This window comes from Seriola lalandi, unplaced genomic scaffold, assembly GCF_002814215.2.
Source record: "Seriola lalandi dorsalis isolate HSWRI2012SDOR001 ecotype SW California unplaced genomic scaffold, Sedor1 jcf7180002054570, whole genome shotgun sequence".
Lineage (NCBI taxonomy): Eukaryota > Metazoa > Chordata > Actinopteri > Carangiformes > Carangidae > Seriola > Seriola lalandi.
Window position 1 is genome coordinate 1,114,330 of NW_019525123.1, and position 23,663 is coordinate 1,137,992.

The 23,663-nt window shown below is 40.7% G+C and overlaps 2 protein-coding genes across 3 annotated transcripts in view; one reads left to right on the forward strand and one right to left on the reverse strand.

Annotated features, from left to right (window-relative positions):
* The window catches only part of sulf1 (sulfatase 1), a 36,547-nt gene extending 21,005 nt beyond the window's left edge, over positions 1–15,542 (forward strand). Inside the window, exons 6-19 of one of the 2 annotated variants that reach the window (XM_023416972.2) lie at positions 362–512; positions 637–812; positions 1,007–1,135; positions 1,751–1,807; positions 4,068–4,194; positions 6,412–6,625; positions 7,207–7,453; positions 7,556–7,652; positions 7,780–7,874; positions 8,023–8,094; positions 8,858–9,030; positions 9,238–9,380; positions 9,604–9,727; positions 13,113–15,542. In XM_023416972.2, coding sequence (XP_023272740.1) covers positions 362–512; positions 637–812; positions 1,007–1,135; positions 1,751–1,807; positions 4,068–4,194; positions 6,412–6,625; positions 7,207–7,453; positions 7,556–7,652; positions 7,780–7,874; positions 8,023–8,094; positions 8,858–9,030; positions 9,238–9,380; positions 9,604–9,727; positions 13,113–14,038 — 2,731 coding nt within the window. In that variant the 3' untranslated portion in view covers positions 14,039–15,542. The remainder of the gene's footprint in view (positions 1–361; positions 513–636; positions 813–1,006; positions 1,136–1,750; positions 1,808–4,067; positions 4,195–6,411; positions 6,626–7,206; positions 7,454–7,555; positions 7,653–7,779; positions 7,875–8,022; positions 8,095–8,857; positions 9,031–9,237; positions 9,381–9,603; positions 9,728–13,112) is intronic. The other variant, XM_023416973.2, reaches the window with a different exon arrangement.
* Positions 15,543–16,692: 1,150 nt separating this feature from the next.
* slco5a1 (solute carrier organic anion transporter family member 5A1) overlaps positions 16,693–23,663 on the reverse strand; it is a 49,485-nt gene continuing 42,514 nt past the window's right edge. Inside the window, exon 10 of the mRNA XM_023416977.2 lies at positions 16,693–19,335. Within this exon, the coding sequence (XP_023272745.1) occupies positions 18,878–19,335 (458 nt within the window). The 3' untranslated portion in view covers positions 16,693–18,877. The remainder of the gene's footprint in view (positions 19,336–23,663) is intronic.

Below are 23,663 nucleotides of genomic sequence, written 5' to 3' on the forward strand. Positions count from 1 at the left end.
GTGAGGGGAGAGATGGTCTGAGAGAGGTGTGGAAAAACAGCGAAGGTGCTGGCTGCTGACTATTAAGACATTTCCTTCAACAAATAGAGTAGCTATTGATGCGTGTCAGATGCAATACACAACTGTGGCACCTGTTTCTGAGCAGTAGTTTGTGAAAAGTAGTAGACAGGTGTTTTTTGGTGTCGTAAATGAGCTCTTCATAGCTGTTACGTGTTCTGATAACTCGCAGTTAGACAGATGTCCATAAAAGTTGCTCCTACTTCTATGTGCTTCCATTGGGCTCATAGAATATATATGTATATTCTGCCAAACCTTCATTAAACATGCCTGTGTCTTCTCTCCTTCCTTTGTGCTCCACTAGCACCCCCAGCTACAACTATGCCCCAAATATGGACAAACACTGGATCATGCAGTACACAGGCCCCATGAGGCCCATCCACATGGAGTTCACCAACTTTCTCCACCGGAAAAGGCTGCAGACACTCATGTCTGTAGATGACTCAGTGCAGAAAGTAAGTTCTTTGTGTAATTACTTATTGACTGTTTTTAGGATTTTTTTATCTGTTGCTTTGTGGCATGCAGTCAATATTTGTGTAGTCCACTATATATCTTCTCATTGTCACATACTTTAACCAGGTTTTTGATATGCTGGAGGAAACTGGAGAGCTGGACAACACGTACATTATCTATACAGCAGACCATGGCTACCACATCGGTCAGTTTGGTTTGGTCAAGGGCAAGTCGATGCCTTATGACTTTGACATCCGTGTGCCGTTCTTCCTAAGAGGACCCAATGTGGAGCCGGGGGCAGTGTAAGTGGCACTAACAACTAAAATCATTATTAGAGATTTATCCACATTGTAAAAGGTCAAGAATATACTGGACTGGGTGTATCTTTTATTCTTTCTCTCGGGTCTTTAAATTGTATCTTTATTTGCTCTGGTTACTAACACTTTGTATGTATTTCAGAAGATTAAGTTAACTAATGTTGCATGTACTTCCTCAGAAACCCTCATCTGGTGCTGAACATTGACCTAGCTCCCACGATTCTCCACATTGCTGGGCTGGACACCCCTCCAGACATGGATGGAAAGTCCATCCTTAAGCTGCTGGAACAGGACAGGACTGGCAATAGGTCTGTATGGATCTGTCATGCCATGCTGTAATGGATATTATGCACAGTAATTGCACGGTGTGCATGATATGTGCAACAGTTCTGTTCATTGGCCATTTTTTAGACAAATGCAAATTTCCATAGCCGACATGATTGCTTTCACTCCAGCTGCGCACAAAGTGGGTTCAGGGCAATTTGGCGGATTTTCCTTGGCTGAGGGACTTTGGCTGAGATTCATTGAGGTTCATCTTATGAAGTTTCCTGTAGATTTTGTATGCAAGTTGAATCATTTGTTTCTCCAGCAAATCCACTGTATAAACTTTGTCCAATGTGCATGCAGCATTTTTATTCTTTACTCTAGGCATTAAAAAGGGACCGGCTATTATTTATCTGCATGAAAGAGAAAAAAATCAGATCAGTCTCATCGGAAAACATTTCCAGGGAAACAGAAAGAACCAGGACAATCCATTTAATGCTCAAAGACCATTTACACCATTCTCTTGAACCCACAAGGTCTTGAGCTTGCTGTGATCAACTTCCATAATGTTGGCTAGCTGCATGCCCGACATACTGTAGCTGATGGTGAGTGCATAGGCCATATGAATTCTATAAACTTTCTACGTTTTGTTTTCCCAGATTCAAACCCAACCGGAAACCCAAAGTCTGGAGGGACACATTCCTGGTGGAGCGAGGGTAAACTAGAGTTCTTTATTCCCTTTCCACACCACAGGCACATCCATGTCATTGCAGAGCATTGTGTGTCACACAAACCTGACAAAACATTTCAATGAACCCAAAATGTGCAAAGCTTAATGTGCGTTGCCTCTTCCAGCAGCACAGCCGCTTTTCCCACTTATTCGTTATCTGACAGACATTTCCTGACCACAGCCAGCTTGGAAGGCAGTGACGGTGGAAGAGGTTGAAATACTCTTAAGTTGTTTGGTAAAGCCATAAGCGGCCTGCAAAATATGACAGTCCATGCAAGAGGTGCTGACACATGTGTAACCAGGTCTTTTGCTCATTTGCAAGAAAAATAAGCAGAGTCTTTGTCCTCTGAAGGGGCCTTTCATATATTGAGCACATGATCGGGGTCCTAAACCTGACTTAGCCTGCTGTTCGTGCACTGGAGACAGACGGAAGATACATTTCACTAACATGGTAGAGCTAGACACACGCAAAATAAACAAAGGCCAGCCAGGCTCAGGATGATGTTACCTGAGGAATGGCTGGAAGGCTCACACTCAATTCACTCACAGGACATGTCACCAGCCCTCCCAGTGTGGAATGCAGCAGCCACGCTACAGCCAACACTTGACTGTTTCCCCCAGACTGTTTTGTGTGTAGTTCACGCGATCACGTAGAGTGAATGCTCTCTCACAAAGCCTGTCAGTTCTTTATTTAACTTCTCTTCTGTCACCAGATATATGTTGCAGAAAATGATACCTCCAATCTGACAGGCTGCTTTTGTTCACTTAACATGTTAAGCTGTGCTAATGCCAGGGGTATACTGAAAGAAACCTGACAACTTGGAGAGAAATAATCCCATCCAGTTTGTCTTCGCATGACACAGGTGCCCAAGAAAAAAAAAAAAAAAAAGGTTCAAATGAAATAAATAAGTAAAAAGACATAGAAGCCTTGATAGAAAGAAGAATGAGGAGACAACAGTAACACTAGTTGAGACCAGATTGCGCTGGCAGCATGTGTAATGATACTGTATATTATAATATGTCACATTCTGCCATACAGCTGCTGCTTTTCCCCACTATCATTTCCTCACAACTCCTATTTTTTTCCAAATCCCTGTCATGGCCCTCCCATCTTTCTGCTCATTTGCTCATTTGCCAGCAACTGCGTCAACATCTGCAGACACGTATCCAAGAGTACAGAAGAAAGGAGCCAGTTAGCTCTGCTGCCACACATGCAGATCAGTCTCCCACTGGTGTTTGTTTGTGGGACAGAAGAACTAACTGGTCCATGGACTGCTGTGTATGAAATGAAGAGTGTGACCTTTGACCTGTCGGGGCTTTAGCTCTTTTAATCCGTTCCGCCATTAATCCGCACTGTTTATAGGGGCTGTCTGCTCGCGCGCTTGTTTCTAAATGCTGAGATTAGCCTCCACAGACCTTTCGCTCTGTTACTTAGACACAGATGTAGCAACACACACACAGTAGCTAATGGTTTTTCTGTGCGGATCATGTGATATCCTCTGATTTAATGTCCTTCCATTACCTCACAGTACTGTACATCCTCGCCAGTGAAATGCTGACTGACAGCTTGGACCGACTATGTTGTTTGAGAATCTAATCATTTTCGTAACGCAGCCATCAGCGACTGACATTGACAGCAACTGTTAGCTCTTTAATCACCCATGGCTAAAGGCTACAGACTACAGCCAGGCCAGTGTGTGAACATTGGCTGTTCTGCCCTGGAACAGTGTGGCAGACAAGAATCGGACAAGACAACGGCCCCACTCTTGGAGGGGACAGGTTGTTCTTTGCTCCGTTGTAGCCGTCATTCTGTCTGTGGGTCATGAGCAGCCAGGCGATGTTGGCAGAGAGTTGGGGGTACAGCAGGGGATAGGGGGGTTGGCATGGCGTTCGCAGAGACTCGGCCAGTCCTTGCGGTGGTGGCAAAGGAGAATGAGGCAGGGCAGTTTAACGTGATGCCAAGCCCAGGTCAAACAGCTTGGAGCTGAGCACTGGTGTGAGGCTGAGCTGAGCTCCATGCCCAAAAACCCTCTGGCATACACAGATACATAACTTATCCATTCACTGGCCGTGACCATGAGAAGCACACCGGCCTGTGAAAAAAAGTAAAAAAACAGGAAACACTCTTTTAATAGGTCAAAACCTGTATTTATCTCACTTCAGTTCAGTAATACTTTCAGCGTGTCGACTCCCTGAATAAGTCTTGTTTGTTGTTGACGATTTCCTCTTCGTTCTGTGTCATGCAGAAAGATCCTGAGGAAGAAGGATGACTCAGTGAGCACTCAGCACACCAACAGCCTGCCTAAGTACAAGAAGGTCAAAGAGACTTGCCAGCAGGCTGAATTCCAGACACCCTGTGAACAGCCTGGACAGGTAAAACAAACACACCCACGTGCACACAGGAGGACTTATTTCTGCAAACCTTTGTGAACAGATATAAGTTCCCATGATATATCCACTGAGGAAAGTTGATTCAGTTCTCTCCTAACAGTAATGAGTACCACTCTTGATATGACCTCCACTCTGCCTGTTGAACTGCTCCGCAGAGCCCCAAATGAAATAGTCATTTACAGTACATCATTTGCTCTGTAATTGGACCCTTTTGCACTGTTCTGTGGTGCATTCATTTGTTGGTACTTCCCTTTCATCTGTGCCCATTAATTTTCTGGCAGACCAACATCCAAGTGGTATAGTACATGGCCTTGGAACAGACCGGCCAGAACAATACAAATTGTTACAAGTTTCAGGTAGCGTGAAATGACGGGCAGAGTTTCTGAGGGGCTTACTAATGCAACCCAGATCCATTTTATGGTCACATAAATGTGTGTTTGTAACAATCAGTTATTAAAGACAGCAATGGAGCAATTCTAGTTGAGCTCAGCAGTGTGTGCTGTTTCGTGTGGATACATGTGAGAGTGTGGGTACAGTATTTCCTCTTCTTGTAGCTGTAATCATTTACAGTGCACATGATAATATGTTGCTGCATAGCATGAGGGATGAAATTTGGTCATAAAAGGCCCGTCTGGCATAATTTAACACGGCCTCCCAGTGAGCAGCCTTAAAGTCGGTGGAGTGTTTCTGTTTGCAGTGGAAATGGTGAATAAACACAGGAGACAAGTGCTTGATCCCCTTCTTCATTTTTATTAAATGAATCTTATACAAACTCTTCTTCTGTTGCTGACAAACATACCAGCGAAATAAAAAGTTTCAATCAGCATTTTATCAACTGTATTTTTATACCCTCATGTCAACTCGCCTCCCTGTCACAGAGGAAACTGAAGCGGTGCAGTGAAGTAGTTAAAGGGGTCGTCGACAAGGACATGAAACCTCAGTCTTGAACCTGATTTAACTTGGAGTGCAAAATGTTTTCATGCTGTTTTTTTTTTCTGTTTTGAATATGACCACATGGTCTTGGATCAGACAGTCCAAGCACAGCCTCTGTTCTGTTTTTGTTACAAACTTTTTGCCATCCTCCAGGATCGATAATGTGATAACGGTATGGGGTTTGTTGTGGGTACACCACATTTACTCACCAGGGACATGCAGCAGCCTCTGTTACTGGATGTTTTTTTGGGGGTACATGACGGTGTGAGTGACTTGTGGTTGTTTGGGTCTTCCACTTCCCACTAGCGTTTCAGCTTTGCGTGGTCATCCATGTCTGCTCCTAACTAACCACTCCTCTCCTCCTCCTCAGTGTCCCATCCGTCTATGCTGTCCTGCTGCTGCAGTGGTACTGTTGTGCTGTAAAAGCACTTGCAGGGGGAGGGAGGGAGGGAGGGAGGGAGAGAGAGAGAGAGAGAGGGAGAAGAATAAAGAAAGACAGATTGTTTTCATCCCTGAGTGACAACACATCTCTCTCTCCCTCACATCTTGTCTGCTCGCATCTTGTCTAATGCAGACTTAACAAGCTCTTCACCCTTATATGAGCCTTCCGAAAGAAACCTGATTTGCCTCATGGCCCTTTCGACCCTCCTCATTCCCGCATTCACCGCTGATCATCTGTGCTGCGCTCTGCAGAAGTGTCTCCTCCATTTATACAAGACCGAAGCAGCGGCACTACTCACAGCAATCAGCCTCAACTTTCTTTTCCTGCTGGGAATGGGTGTTTAGAGAGACAGAGGATGTAGGCGAGTGCGTTGATATGTATTTACACAATTTCGCTGGTGACGCACTTGGCATAGACAAACTCAGTGTGAGAGTGATAGGAGTTTCCACTTTGTTTTCTAGACACCAGACAGACCCAATTCATCTCATGTGGTCATTTCGGTTTATCTTTCCCGCTGCTTTTGGATGCCATTCTTTCCCACAGGCTGAGATTTGCCTGATATGTCTGTCAGAAGCATGTGTTGCTCAAGGAGTTTTCTAAAATCACCACAAAACCAGAGGCTTTGTCGTGAAATCTGAGATTTCATTTTTCATATAGTTAACATCTATAGCACATATTAGCTATGCCAAAAAAAATGTTAGTAGTAGCATATGGGAAATTCTGACAAAGATTTCTATCAAGGACACTTTTAATGGTTGAAAATGTACAGAGAAAATAATTTAAAAAGGAATAATCTTAACTCCCCGTTTGGTTTTTGCTTGCAGAAATGGCACTGCGTGGAGGAGATTACAGGGAAGTGGAGGATACAGAAGTGTAAAGGTGGCTCAAAAGAGGGCTCCAGGAAAAGGGCCCGCAGCCTGAAGCCTCGTAGCAGTTATGACAACAGAGAGAGAGGCTGTGACTGTGGGGACGCTCTCCTCAAACCCTCCAGAGCAGAACGCCGCTCCCACCGACAGTTCTCTTCCTCATCTGGCCAGCGTAAGTACATGTGGATAAAGGATACAAATATCTGTTGAAATCATGGTCAGTGTGTTCTTTCTTAATCAAATATTGTAAAAGAATATTCAATTCACTGAAGTGATATAGGGTTGGATACATAGTGGTGATGGATCATTTCAGTTCAAGGGTAGAGCATCTGGCATAGGACAGACTGCTTCAGCTTTTTCTGAACTTTTAACATTGTATTGATGTCTTGTGTCCAAATACCAGTTGGAGAAAAATAAGTCTGTTAAGGCTTAAGACTCCCTGTAATGGATTATTTATACTCTAAAGGGAGACAGATGCACGGAAAAAGCAAACATCTTACAAGTCCTGGAATTTGTTCTGTGGATGTTGCCTTGGATATCTGTCCTGGAATTGTAGTTTGATGCCCTCTAGTGTATCTTGGAAAAGGTGCAACTGAAGAATGGACGTCTGATAATCCTTCAATATGTACTCCAGAGATGGTCCAGAGATTATATAGGAGAAGAAGACACTAAATTGATTAAAATGTGAGCATAAAAACAAATCTTGACTCAAGTTTCTTTTGTTTTGTTTTTTTGTTTTATTTTTTATTATAGGTTATCGGCCACGTTTTGTCCATACCCGGCCTGCTAGGTCTCTGTCTGTGGAGTTTGAAGGTCAGATATACGACATTGACCTCCAAGCAGATGATCAGTCGGCTGTCCGTCGCCGTGTCATCTCAAAGCGTCATTACAACCAAGAGGGCGCAGAGTTTGACTTAGGAACAGATGATGGTTCAGAGGAAATGCTGGCAGATGATACAAATGCTGTGGGATACCCCAACTCGGTCAAAGTTACCCACAAGTAAGAAATTGGTCTCCCTTAAAATCTAAAGTCATGTATACTGTATGTCTGTCAAAAAGGAGGTGTGTAATTTATTTATTTTTTTTTTGCCTTCTGTTTTAGGTGTTATATTTTGATGAACGATAGTGTCCATTGTGAAAGAGAAATCTACCAGTCCTCCAGAGCCTGGAAAGACCACAAGAGCTATGTGGACCAGGAGGTGAGTGAACAAAGCTTAGGGTGTGATTTTCAAAGCAGTTGTCTGGGTTACTCAATTTGTCAGATGTCAAGGATTGGTCATAATAGATAATATGCTGTATTTCTTGATTATTTTTTTCCCCCCCCAGATCGAAGCACTTCAAGACAAAATCAAAAACCTCCGGGAAGTAAGAGGCCACCTAAAGAGGACACGTCCAGAAGAGTGTGACTGTGGAAAGAGGAGGTCAGTCATTTGTATCTCCCTTCAAAAATACTCTCTCTTCTGTCTTTAATGTCATTTCCATACAGCTCCAGGCTAAACCCTATTGGAGTGCACAGAGAAAAAGTTTTGTTCTACAATCCTTAGTCTGTGTCTCTGTTTATAAAACCAGCTATTATAGCAAAGGAGACAGAAACAAGGCAGAGAGATTGAAGAACAGGAATGATCAGCTCCATCCGTTTAAGTGAGTTTCTCTTCCCTTTAATTGTGGCTTTGCCTCATTTAGTGTCACTCCCTTTCTTATAAATGAATACCGACCATGAAATCTGTAACTAAGCGTGTAAATATTGTGTATTATGATGTTGGATGTCTGCATGATCCTTGCATGTCAGGTCTAAAAATGTGACGACTTCACTAAAGCTCACTACCATTAAATGAACTTGTAAATCCCAGATGACCAGTCCAGCATGTGTGTGTACTGTCATGTGTTGTGACCCTGAAACACACACAGGTTTCTGAAGGAGGCATGTCATCTAGAAATCTTCATCGAGTGTTTGGGTTTCTGAATGGAGTTTAAATGACAAAGCAGATGTATGGCCAGGGACCTTTTTTGTGCGTGCGTGTCTGGAAGTGATTGAGTAGCATGGAAAGATAGAATGACTCAACAAAGGGGAAATCAGTCAGTCCCTCAAACACAGTGATCAACTTGCACCAGGAAACATTGGGAACAGATTATGCCAATACAAAGCAGCTGTTTTTCTTTGCAGTGCCTGTTGTGTGTTCAGGCAGGGAGGAAGAGGGGACAGTGGCTAGAATGACATCCCAGAGAAAATTGGACATAGTAAGAGCTTAAACATGAAAGTAAACAGACTGTCATATCCTGGCATCGCTGATGCCTTCTGGAAGTCCCCTCCAGATCCTCCGCCGCTGTGGTTAGGGAGGGTACGGGGCTGATGTCATCTTTTCATCCCACTGTTTTGTAATTCTCTCACGTGTCTGTCTGACAGGGAGGCTGCGCAGGAAATAGACGGGAAGGCCCAGTTGTATAATGAGATTCGGAGAAGGAAGAAGGAAAGGAAGGTGAAGAAGCGGCAGAGGAAGGGAGACGACTGCAGCCTGCCCGGCCTCACTTGCTTCACGCATAACAACGACCACTGGCAGACCGCTCCTTTCTGGACATGTATGTATATTAACTTTAAGCTCCTCAGAATACAATACAGTTACATGTAAGAAGTACCGGTTTTAATCTAGAAAAACTATATCTACATTATTATTAGCACAAACGGTGCTTTGATGGGGTAGTTAGAGTTATAACGGTGTGTTTTCTGAGGTCTATTCAGACATTACGAGCTGCAGTAAGACTGACTGACTCTTCATTACTGTCTAGTGGGTGGATTCTGCGCATGCACCAGCTCCAACAACAACACCTACTGGTGCCTGAGAACCATCAACGAGACTCACAACACACTGTTCTGTGAGTTTTCCACTGGCTTCCTGGAGTACTTTGACCTCAATAATGACCCCTACCAGGTGGGTGAACATCTGTCTACTGTCATTCAGCTGCGTTTCCCGTCTGTGTCTGTCTGCTCTCTCTCCCTCTCGTGAGGCGTTTTCATTGGCTCCTGCATTATAAAACTCAGCCCATAAAAGTGCCTCCTTAGTCATTTTGATGGTTTTTATGTGTGGAACAGCAATGTTTTTTTTTCCAAACATAACATCATGACACTAAAACAAGATTGTGTTAAATCTTCAGCTGACCAACGCAGTGTATTCGGTGGACCGGGAGGTGCTGAACATGCTCCATGCTCAGCTCATGGAGATGAGAAGTTGTCAAGGGTACAAGCAATGTAACCCTCGACCTAAAGGCTTGGATACAGGTAAAACACTCAATTTCAGTCTGTTTATTGCTCCTCCCTTATTCCCCTAAAAAATACAATGAGATTGTTGGACCTCCGGACTGATGCACTGGGTTTAGTGGTAGTTGTTATGATGATTGAAACAGATTCTACACACAGAAGAATTAGAGTAAAGTCGAAAGGTGAACCAGTTCATTTGTGTAATAGATAATTAAATTTGAATTTGTTTGACTTGATACAGCACTCGATGATGGAATAGTGATCTGAGGGATTGTAGGGTGATAGTAATATTTCTTTGTAGGATTTCAGTCTAATCTTCTGCTGTATTTTAAATCTGTTTCAGTCTCAGTGGTGTGTGTGTGTGTGTGTGTGTGTGTTTGCACATATCTGCATGCTGCATGTGTTTGGGAACATAATGTTATGAACTGAAATTTCAGGTGGAGGTCAAGAAATCATCACTCAGTTTTGTTTGGCCTTTTGTTGATGTTTGATGTGTTCCTCGTGATGACACAAACACACACACACACACACACACACACACACACACACACACACACACACACACACACACAGTCATGCACATACTCTGATCCCTATTTCTTAGCCCAGGACCTTCCACTCTGCTGGAATATTTTCCCCCTTTACATACACAGAGCTGTGGCGTTTTGAATTATAGTATAGCACAGTCACAAGAAGGCCGTGTTACAGTTGTGTGTCCTGGCCATCTTCCCCTTCGTGAGTCACTGAGTGTTAGAGATATTACTTGGAGGATGCTGTCATCACGGCAGTTGAGGCTGTCATTTTATTTGAGCCTGTCATGCATCACTGTTATAATCAGCCACACTATTTTTTTTATTTTATTTTTTTTACTACCACCACCACATGGTCCAAACATCCTTACAGAGCAGACATCTCAGTGATGGAGGTGGTTAATAAGTAATGTCGTGATGACCTAAGCCCCGTAAGGCCGAGCTGTAGCGTTCGTGTGTGGCATGAACTGGCTGCTTTGTTTATGTCCTGAGGATAAAAACTTTATATCTGTAATTACCAGCTGGAGAGTGGAGCACTGGAGCGGCCAAGCTGCTCTGAGAAAACTGATTGTGTTTCAGTGCTGGCATGCTGGACTTGTCAAAACCAAGCCAACACATGTCACATAGCAGCCGAAAATCTCTGACTTGCACTGGCCGCCCTTGCTCCGGTATGATGCCAGCTCCGTGAACCAATGAAATTGCTGTTGTGGTTACATCAAGTGATGTTTTTGTTGGAGAAATAGATTATTAAAATTTAACTATGGGGTGAAATGAATCTAGCAGTTACTCGCATCTATTTGTGGAGTGTGATCTAACCCTCATTATCACCTGACTGGATAACCTTGTGTATTTTGCTTTTGAAGGGGGAAACCCAGTTGAACTCCCCACCTCACAAGCCACTTTATTCTGATCACTCCTCGTCTCTCCATTCAGCTCAAATCACATGACCTTTCAAACTTTTTTCCCCCTGTTTTCCTCCAGTCGAATCCCAACGTCTGTTCTCCTCATTCCACCTTCCTGATCATCCAATAATTGCATTTCTCCATAGGGAGTAGCAGCTGTGCATGAAGAGAGTCTTCAGTGTGAATGATCTATTTTATTTCCCTCCCACATCTCTTTGAATCAAAGCATTAACAATCGATTGCTTCTATTTTTCCGATCAGGAGGTAAAGATGGAGGAAGCTATGAGCCACACAGGTATCCACCAATTTTTGTTTATCTTCAGTGGCTTTTTCTTTAACACCTGCATGGGCCGAATTGCCTCATTCCCACTAATACATCCATCCATCCATGGAGTGCCAGCGCTTGATCTGATCTATGGCTGCATGCTGGGGACACGCTAACAAATCATAACAGAAGTTTTGTTATTGTTTTTTTCTTTTTGTTTTTTATTTAAGCAGCTTCATTTGTCGTCACCTCTGTGCACACAATCTGCCTTCACCTTTATCTGCTGTGTGACGTCAGCCTGCAGCTATTTGAACATGTAATCAGCGGTTAAGATATTCTGTGCCACATATTTTCACACCTTTTGCTTGAGAGTGCAACATTTCTAGCAGTTGCCCACATTTAAATATGGACTCAAAGTAGCTATCCTTAACGTAGCATGGCTAAATTAAATGGAAAAACGAAGTCATCATGAAGGGAGGTGCTGAATATGTGCTTCTACTTGAGACCTACTCAAGCATCAAGTGCACGTGAATGACAATGCATGATACTGTATCATCCCCGCTCATGCATCACATTCTACATGAGGAGGAGGAGTTTGACACTTTGGGAAATAAGCAAATTCCCCAAAATGTTGAACTATTCCTTTTTAATATCAAATTAATATCACCCTCCATGCCATGTCAGCCATACCCACAAATAAGCAGTCATCATCACATTAGCGTTCCAGTGTAACATGACATTCAGAATATCTCTCATACATGCTCATGGCCATTAGCTAGTGGTAGAGTGGACACTTGAGTTGCTGTGACCTCTCTGTCCTCCCACTGACCTCTGCCCTTTTGACCTGTGTTTCTTGGCACCTGCTAACCAGGCAACAGCAGCATCGAAAGTGGTCAAAGAGGAGACCAAGCCTCTCCTTCCTGTGAGTTCCTGAGCCTTGTCAAACCATCTCCATCCTCAAGCTGCAGTAGATACGAGAAAGCAGATCTCTCGAGGACAGCTGACCAAAAAGTGGCACTGATACTTCTTTTCCTCGGTTTCTAACTTGCAGACATCAGTCTGAGCCAGACACTGATTTAGCTTTTCGATTTTCTTTTATTTGCTTCTATTTCTGATAGCATTTTTAATTTCTTTCATCTTTTTCTTTTTTTTTTTTCTGGGGATACACCATTCATCAGCAAGCTCATCTTCTTACTTTTTGCTCCTGAGCCTCTTGTTTTGTTGTTCACCTTTTTGTTTCCTCTGCTGTTAAGTTCTTTTATTCCAGGTCGCCTGACTTTGCATTTCAATCCAGTCCAGGCCTTTCATTAACTGTACCATTACATTTTTCTTGTGCAGCTTAGTGTGTTAGTCTGTTATGACGGATTATTGAATATTTTTCTTTTCAGTCTGTCTTTTTCATGTGAATTTCTAAGGCAGCATGTGTTTGCACTACTCATGGCTTGAGCTTAATGTGGACGCTGTGTTTATCTAATGCCGCTTGAAAGAGTGTGCGCGTGCAGTGTGTATGGTGTGTGTGTGCGTGCGTGCGTGCGTGCGTGCGTGCTGCGTCTGTGGTGTGTGTGTGTGTTGCTTGGGGTCTAATACCCCATGGAGCTGGCTGCTTTAGTGAGAGGCGGAAGTTGGGCATTACTGCATGCTAAACTTGAAAAGAGCCCTCTGTTCTCTCTGCTCCAAATCCTTACTGTCTGTTTCTTTCTGTTTGGCAGCACACAACCAATATGGGACGGACGACAGGGTTAAGCTACCCAACTTGACAGACGAGGAGGTGAACTGGCAGGGACTGGAGGATCTGTATAGCATAAACGAAAGCCTTTATGAATGTAGGCCCGACTACAGCCCCAGCCCAGACGACTGGGCCAACTTCCAGAAGGATGTAGATAATATGTTTGCACTGCGACACGTTTTTAAGAATTTCAACCGAACCCATAAGCTTGACGACTCCACCCTGCCAGAGCTGGGCTCCGGGGCCGGGGGTGGAGGCCTTGAAGAGGGCAGCGGAGAAGAGTTGGCCTCAGCCAGCGACGTCTGGCCGAGCCTGGCCACGGAGGCTCGCCTCACCACCCCCGCCCCCAGCAAAACGCCATCAGCACCACCCACACCCAGGCCCATACTGGAAAGGAAACTAGATTCTGTTGTAAACGACCTTCCTGAGAGGCTTTTAGACAGACCTGGGGTGTCTGTTATGTCAGTGTCACCAGAGATGGAATCATCATCAGGTCCAAGGACAGAAAAGGTTGTCTTCCAGAGCGATATGTGGGCGCAGCAGCTGGAGGAGATGGAAGGAGAGATGTTTAGCGGGAACGGACTGACGGAGCTGGAGACAAGACACGACAACCAGCTGGACCCTGGCCTGGGCCACGGAGAGGCAACTGGCCCTCAGGGTCTTGGCCTGGGCCTGGACCCTGAAGAAGAAGAGGACATTTTCCAGGCCCAAGGCTACCTCCCTTTCTCCCCACAGACACTCAGGCCCAAGGTGCAGGCCAGCACCACCGGGAGCCCCCCCACCACACAGACTAGCACCCCGCAGAGTGTCGGGGTGGTACTACAGGTGCTGCCTCAGTCGGCGCTGCCCCTCACCTTGGACTACGAGGGCAGCGGCTCTCTGCCTCAACCCTCCAATCAGACCCTCTGAGGCAGACGCACGCGCTGGCCAGCCAGCGAATGAGCTGCTTGTCGCCACAGAGACGGTGATTGGGAGATGAGCTTGCCAAGAGCAATGGCGAGTGATGCCATCTCAGTCAGTCAGAGTTGTATAATGAGTATTAAAATTATTGTTTATTTTTTTACAGGTGCCTACATTTATTAGTAAACAGTGTTATGTTTTTTTTTTCTTTTGTTTTTTTCAAATATATATTTAGAAAAGAAAAAGCCTTAATGCAGCTAAACAGAAGTGTTGGGAGTAAAAATGATTAATTCCATACAGGTAACACCATTGATGTTTTTAATGTTTTTATGAAAAACAAGTGTGAGTGGTGAAACCATTTCAACATGTGAATGGATGGTTAGCATTAGTCAGCTTTAGGTAAGCTCCAGTCTTTAAAGAATCTATTTATCTTAAACCTGCCCTATTACAGGATACTCCATCACAACAGTGACCACTCACCAATTAGATAATGAAAAAACTGACCCCGAAATGCACTTTTGAACTCTTCCACATGATGACCCTCACCCTGCACTGCTTGTGGTGCTGAAATTTTGTGTCCGTCGTGAAATCACATTTTTTTATCAAAACTAAGACGAGAGCTGGATTGTCACTTCAGAAAAAGTTACAGATTCATCATAACATCTGTTTCACAGAGAGCATTTATTTTTTAGATATTTTAAACTTCTCTGTATGGGAATATTTTTAGCCTTTTTCTTCATATGGCAATAGTAGGATCACAAAGTTTAGACAATCATGGGACAGTGTACCAGTGAGTTTAGTATACATTTCTAACTGACAGCTTTACATCATCTGAATTATCCAGCTGAAGCAAACGCATCTGATACTCTTAGCAGGCAAGAAAGAAATTCTTACAACTGGCATTTATTTTTCTTGCCAGGGCACTATTCACTGATTAGTTGCACCAATGCACCAGCTCTGACTTTTTGCAGAGTTGCACGTTTTGTTGCCATTCACAGCGTTTCATTTTTAACCTAAGTAAAATTATCCTTACTAATCACAAGCAAATGCTTACGCAAAATCACCAGGGGTGAGAAAATGTTCACTGTGTAACTTTGTTTTTGGAAATGTCACCAATTAATCTTGTGCTGTATGACGTAGTGCTTTGATAATCCAGAGTATAGTGTTGCACATGGCCAATTCATTTTTGAATGTAACTGTATAGTCCCTTAAAACTGGTTCTATGACAGCACAATGTGCCACAGCTTTGTCTTTGACAGTATAGTCAGTAAAATACTCAGCAAGCATTGCATAAAGCTAAGAATTACACGGCCATTGAAAGCAGAATGTTTTAAGCTTTCTGCCAGTGGTTCATCTCAAAAGAAACCAAGATGTACCTTCTGGTTGGAAACAGGTTCTGCAAAAAACCTGATGCTCTCCTTTTCTTTCTTGACAGTGTGTGTAGATGTGTTTAGAACAACTCTGGTTTCAGGAAAGCCATGAAGCTGTTAAGAAATAAACCCTTTCAACCTTCCCATTGATGTTTGAGCCTCAAGTGTTGTCCCACCACAAACAGATCTTAACAATAATTCAGTCAGACGAGGTGAGTTTTTTTTTTCCTGTTTTTAATGACAAATATCAAGTATTCAAGGCATTTGTAAACCAAGTGTTCACAAACATCAATTAGACTTCTGCTCCTGAGGAACACAAGGCAATAAGAGCTCGACTTTCAGAATACAGCTTCTGTTCTGTCCGGGAAATTCACTCTCAGTTCAAATACTGATGAAAGGACAATGTGTTAAAGCAAATTTTACAGTCAACCTGAAGTCGTCTGTGTCAGTAGTCGTCGTCCAGGCAATTTGAACAGCAGGACGCTGAATTCAAAGTAGCATGTGTACAGTACAGTAAAATTGAGTCAAACATCCTTGCATTTACTGTGTCTAACGATCTGTGTGTCATTGCTGGATGATTCTCTACCCTTCTCTGCAAAGAGGTTTAGTTCACCTCCTTGTTGGAGGGAGAATTCTGACCTGTAACTTGGTCATTAAATCACTGTAATGCATGGCCTTCAGCAACTTATTGCTTTCTCAGAATTAACACAAACTTTGATTTTTATTTGTTCAATTTTTTAAAACTAATATACTTAAAAAAAAAAAAAAAGTTCATAAGGCATTTTCCCAGAATTTTTTCAGTGAATGGAATAAATATTTAACTGTAAGATGACTCAGCAAAGATCACTTCTGGCTTTCCATTAGCGTAGGATCTGATCAATAATCCTGCACTGGTATTCCTTTTTAGAGAGCGAGATAAATACGGAGCACAGAGGGAAGAGTAGAGAATCATTACAGATGGAGAGAAGGACATTCTGGGGAGCAAAACTTCAACTTTTAAATTCACTCAGTTGTGTCGTCCTCTTGACAGAAAATATACATTGCAATAACCGAACTCCCCCCCGCCCCCATGGTATAATCTGAACTCAACCCTTCCCATGTGAATAACACTGTTCAGGCACCGTCAGACAAATCCACTGTTTTTTTTTTTGTTTTTTTTGTAGCTTTAAGTTTTATTTATTTTTAACTACAATGTCATGGGTTAGTTTATAAATATGCTTCTAACTATTGTGTGAGCTCTATAATACGCTTCATTTGCTTTGTCAATATTTACATGATGATCACTTATGAATATGTAATTTGAGGTACTAAGTCACAATAATACTAAAATTAGTCACTGCCAATACCCACATGATAATCTTTACCTGGCAGAATACCATGAAACTTGGCCAAAAATGTTAACTTTTAAAATGTATTCACTGCATCTGCACTGGATTCACCACTTCTATGCAAACGTTTAACAGCTAAAATGAATTCATACTGATTACAATATAAACTACAGTTACTTTATTAGACTTATATCCTCCCTTACAAAAGAAAAAAAAATACCACCTAAAAATAATTTTTAAAAAACATGTGCCATAGATTTGACTTTGCGTATGCACTTGATATATCTAATATCACCTTCTTCACTTCTGTATCAACTCTGTCTCTCCCATTTGAAAGGAAAGCAAATCCATAATAATTTAGACATAACATGAACCCAAGGTAAAAGGAAATTCTATTTATCTAACAGTTTTGGCTCATTCAAAAAGTTTCAATATGCCTCTGCTCAGACCCATAAATCTGATCCATGCCACATCACCACCAAACCTGCGGATTTTTCTTCTTTTTTTGTTTTTTTTAATTTGATGTGGTCACGTAGCGTGCAGAGTACATGTGAAAGAAAGCAGTTCATCTTTTGCTCAGGTATATCTTTGGGATACTGGAGTGCTTAATTCAGTGCAGTGATTAAGTTTAATAATTAACCTTTTAAACCAAGGATATCATAGTACAGTAGGTCTGACCAACAGCAACATTCACTGGCCTTCACGCAATCATCTCTCTGTCCACTAGAGGGCCCCAAACACCCAGGAACTGAATTATCAATGTCAGATTCCTCTCACTGATAAAACGGGGGTTCCTTGTTTAACATGCTTGCTGTACTACTTTTTTTAATTATTTTTTTTTTAAAAGCCTAGACTACTAGATAACTACTATGTACATCTGATGACCATTGAAATGGAGAAGCTATTACGACACAAAGCCAAAATGATGCATGTTTTTATCTGTTATTTGTTGCGGTAGATTAGCTACAAATAATTTTATTTTGAAAGAGTTACATTTTGGGGTCAAATTTGTTATTAAAACAGCAGCTTTGCCACATTATTATTATTATTATTATTATTATTTTTTTTTTTTTAATTCTCCTTTCCAGTTTTGTCGTACATTCACATCTTTAGGACATACAGTAGCTTCAGCACATGGTCAGAGATGAGACAGCGTTCTTGTTACTTTCTCCTGTTTGCCATTTGGTTAATTATTACAGAATGTAATAATAAAGTAGTGTTACGTGTAATGAAATATAGATATCTTGCTCACTGACGAGACTCGTCATAAAAGTCATTATACACTGTACCATTGATGCTTGTCGGCTTTAAGCTACATGGTTACCTTGCCAAGGTGAAAAACTTTGACCACCCGGTGCAATGACTCGAGATCAGTGACCACTTTGCCCAAACACAAAAGCTGAGGGCAACAAAGCAGAATATTGTCGCTCAACTAAGAGGACAGTGACTGGCTTTTCGGTAGCTAGCATTTACCCTGGTAGCTAGCTTTGTATACTGGACTGGCCGAGACAGCCTGAGAGGCACTGTTACGAAAAAGGAAGAGAAAAACAACACGTTAACCAGACAGACCATGAATGGCTCAAATACGAGAGAGGGGGCCAATATGTTCACAGCTCAGACTGTAAGGAAGAATGGGATCCTGAATGAGCCGACAACATGGTGGGATGTGTGAATTGAGCGGAAAAAGAGGTACAGATGTAGAATATAGGGGGAAGCTGTACAGTACTGAGAAGGGAGGAGCTGTACAGAGGATCTTGCATAGTACAGGTTTGTCAGTTGTGCTTTATACGCCGTGTTGATCATGACTCATCTGTCTGTACAGAGATTATAATGCCCTGCCCTTTAACAGTAGCACCATGTGATGTCTTTACATCTGATCCTTGAAGTGGAGGCGTGACCTTCTGTGTGTGACTGCAGCTGATGATACGCTCGGAGTGAAAGTACATCTGTCAGTTTCCTGTGATCATAAACAACAATGAGCAGCCCTTTAAGTATGGTGGGCGTATACTTGCGTCTCTGCCTGTCAGTCTGACAGCAGCATTGGAGCCCCGCCTGGTGTCTGATTGGTGTGAAGCAGACACTGTGGTGCAGAGACACAAACAGGAAGGCACATGTCTCAGTGAACCCTCAGAGGGAGGCTTGGCATGCTCTCAGACATGGGCAGAGCCTCTGTGGTGGTGTGGCAAAAGGATAGGCGGGGTTATTGCTTTGAGTGCGTTGCCGGGGCAACTGAGGCTGCTGTGGCCGCGGTTGAGCAGCAGGGCGGCCGGCGGATCGGGCCGAGGCGGGATGAACACCGGGCAGGATCGGGTGCGGGCATGGCTCTTCTGGCCCCCGGCGTGGCAGATGAGCTCGCTGACGGTGCCCAGCGGAGGCAGGTGCTGGCGCCAGCGCTCGGCCCGCTCCTCCTTGTGCTTGATCGAGTACCAGGTGAGGAAGATGAAGATGAAGCCGACGAACTTTAGGCTAGCGGCCAGGCCGAAGTAGACGAAACGGAACGAGGTGACGTCGTACTCCCAGCAGGAGCCGTGCACGCCGCAGTCCTGCTGCCACAGCATGCAGGTGGTGTCGATCACAGCACCGAAGTAGATGGGTGTGGGGATATAGGCTGAAGAGGAAGAAAGAAGGTGTGATTAAAAAAAGTAAACTCGGATGAACAAGTCCTTCCCTGTGTCCCAGTTCTAGGCTGCAACAACAGGACTGGAAAACTTAAAAATTTCAAAGTTCTGGTTATTTCAAAGGAGTTTCTGTGTTTGAATTTTTGGGTTTTGGAGGCAGATTTCATGTATGGTAAGGCATAAAAGCATAGTATGATGAAGCTTGAAAAGTCAGTAGTAAGAAATAAAAAGGCATAACATAGTATGGCATAAAAATAGTACAGTAAGGAATAAGAATATCATTAAAACATCATGGTCTAATAAGGCACAAAAATGTCAAGTAAATATAGTATAGTAATACATAAAAACACTATAGTACAGTAAAGCAAAAAAATATAAAAACGTCATAGTATAGTATGTCATAAAACGATATAGTATAGGATGGCATAAAAAGTCATAGAATAGTATGGCATAAAATTTCACAGTATAATAAGGCATAAAAATGTCAAGCAACGTCATAATATAGTATGGCATAAAAATATCATAAAAACGTCATAGTATAGTATAGCATAAAAATGTTAAAACGTCATAGTATGTCAAAACATGTCATAGTATACTATGGCATAAAAATATCAAATAAACATCATAGTATAGTATGGCATTAAAACTCATGTCATGAAAATATGAAAACGTCATAGTATATCATTAAACCTCATAGTATAGTATGTCATAAAACATAGTATATAGTATGGCATAAAAATGTCAGTAGTATGTCATAAAACGTCATACTATACTATGATTTTTTTTGACATTTTTATCCCTTACTGCACTATGATGTTTTATGACATACTATGACGTTTTCATGATATTTTTATGCCATACTATAGTATGGCATTAAACGTCCTTGTATAATATGGCATAAAAATATCATAAAACGTCATAGTATAGTGTGGCATATAACGTCCTTGTATAGTTTGACATAAAAAGTCATGGTATATTATGGCATAAAAAAAAAAAATCACAGTATAGTATGGCATAAAAATATGATAAAACGTCATAGTACAATAAGGCATAAAAATTTCAAAAAGTGGCAGTATAATATGGCATAAAAACGTCATAATGATTTATCATAAAAATATCATAAAAAAGTCATAGTATAGTATGGCATAAAGAGTCACAGTATAGTATGGCAAAAAAATATAAAAATGTCATAGTATAGTCTGGCATAAAAATATCAAGAAATGTCATAGTATAGTATGTCATAAAAATGTCAAAAAGCTTCATAGTATAGTATGGCATAAAAATATAAAAATGTCATAGTATAGTATGGCATTAAAACTCATATTATATGTTATAAAAATATGAAAATGTCAGAATAGTATGGCATAAAAAGTCATAGAATAGTATGGCATAAAAATATCATAAAAACGTCATAGTATATCATTAAACGTCATAGTATAGTATGCCATAAAACATCATAGAATATAGTATGGTATAAAAATATAAAACGTCATTGTATAGTATGGCATAAAAATGTCAGGAGAATATCAGAAAATGTCATACTATACTATGGCATACAATTGTTAAAAAACGTCATAGTATTGTATGTCATAAAAGGTCACAGTATAGTATGGCATAAAAATATCATGAAAACGTCATAGTATGTCATAAAACGTCATAGGGCAGTAAGGGATAAAAATGTCAAAATAAAAAATGTCATAGTATAGTAAGTAATAAAAATGTCAAAAAACTTCATAATGAATCTCTGAGTAAGTTCAGCCAGGAAGACTATCTATATTCTCCCTCTCTCGCCCCCATTCCTTGTAATCGGCTGATGTCAGGTGCTTGGGAAACAATCAGATCGCGCCACAATCTCAACCAGCCTATCAGGTTGTCCCTGTCACACTTTAAAATCTGCTCTCTTCTCTCCTGTTGTCAACTGTCATTTCAGTGTGGTTGCTGCGACCCTCCTCCACCCCTTTCACCTCCAGTCTTCATATCGAAGTGAATTGCTACAACCCTCCTACACACCATCCATTTCCAGTCTTCATATCCAGGCGATTTGCTGTTACCTCCTCCACTTTATCCAACTCCGGTCTTCATAATCAGTCGGGCTGACCTCATCATCACTCTCATCACATCCAGATCTCCAGCTTCTCCTCTTCCTGTCTTCAAGACCACCACCAGTGTCTAGACCCCGGGGGGTTATCTGTACTTCACACAACCTCACCCCGTTATCACATATGATGACATCACTATGGGGTCTAATCCCTCACTTTTCCTGTCTTGTTTTGTAAATGGCAATAAAATTTATTTGTTAATCAAATGAGTCTTTCCTGATTGAAATATATTATGTCATAAAAATGTCAAAAAAAACTCATAGTATGATAAGGCATGAAAATGTAAAGAAGACGTCATAATATAGTTGATAAATGTCAAAACAACCATCATAATATGTTTTATATATATATATAAAAGTCATAGTATAGCATGGCATAAAAATATCATAAAAATGTCATACTATATGTCATAAAAAGACACAGTATAGTATGGCATATAAATGTCAAAAAACGTCATAGTATAGTATGGCATATAAATGTCAAAAAACGTCATAGTATAGTATGGCATAAAATGTCATAGTATAGTATGGCATTAAAATATCATAAAACGTAATATTATTATATGTAATAAAATGTCATAGTATAGTATGGCATAAAAATGTCAAAAAACGTCATAGTATAGTATGGCATTAAACGCCCTTGTATACAGTATAGTATGGCAGAAAAATATAAAACGTCATAGTATAGTATGGCATAAAATGTCATAATATAGTATGGCAAAAAAATATAAAAACGTCATAGTATCATATGTCATAGAAAGTCATAGTATAGTATGGCATAAAAATGTCAAAAAACATTATAGTATAGCATGGCATAAAAACGTCCTTGTATAGTATGGTATAAAAATGTCAAAAAACATCATAGTATAGTATGGCATAAAAATGTCAAAAAACATTATTGTATAGTATGGCATAAAAATGTCAAAAAACATCATAGTATAGTATGGCATTAAACGTCATAGTATAGTATGGCATAAAAATGTCAAAAAACATCATAGTATAGTATGGCATAAAACGTCATAGTATAGTATGGCATTAAAAGTCATAGTATAGTATGGCATAAAAATGTCAAAAAACATCATAGTATAGTATGGCATAAAAACGTCCTTGTATAGTATGGTATAAAAATGTCAAAAAACTTCATAATGAATCTCTGAGTAAGTTCCGCCAGGAAGACTATCTATCAAAATCTCTGTCATAGAAGAGAATATCAACAAGAATATCTGTCAAAAAACATCATAGTATAGTATGGCATTAAAATATCATAAAACGTCATAGTATTATATGTAATAAAATGTCATAGTATAGTATGGCATAAAAATATAAAAACACCATAGTATAGTATGTTATAAAATGTCAAAAAACATCATAGTATAGTATGGCATTAAACGCCCTTGTATAGTATGGCATAAAAAGTCACAGTATAGTATGGCAGAAAAATATCACAAAACGCCATAGTATAGTATGTCATAAAATGTCAAAAAACATCATAGTATAGTATGGCATATAAATGTCAAAAAAACGTCCTTGTATAGTATGGCATATAAATGTCAAAAAACGTCATAGTATAGAATGGCATAAAAATATAAAAACACCATAGTATAGTATGTCATAAAATGTCAAAAAACATCATAGTATAGTATGGCATATAAATGTCAAAAAAACGTCCTTGTATAGTATGGCATATAAATGTCAAAAAACGTCATAGTATAGAATGGCATAAAAATATAAAAACACCATAGTATAGTATGTCATAAAATGTCAAAAAACATCATAGTATAGTATGGCATATAAATGTCAAAAAACATCATAGTATAGTATGGCATATAAATGTAAAAAAAACATCCTTGTATAGTATGGTATAAAAATGTCAAAAAAAAATATTAGTATAGTATGGCATTAAACGCCCTTGTATAGTATGGCATAAAAAGTCACAGTATAGTATGGCAGAAAAATATCACAAAACGCCATAGTATAGTATGGCATAAAAATATAAAAACGCCATAGTATAGTATGTCATAAAATGTCAAAAAACATCATAGTATAGTATGGCATATAAATGTCAAAAAAACGTCCTTGTATAGTATGGCATATAAATGTCAAAAAACGTCATAGTATAGAATGGCATAAAAATATAAAAACACCATAGTATAGTATGGCATAAAATGTCAAAAAACATCATAGTATAGTATGGCATATAAATGTCAAAAAACATCATAG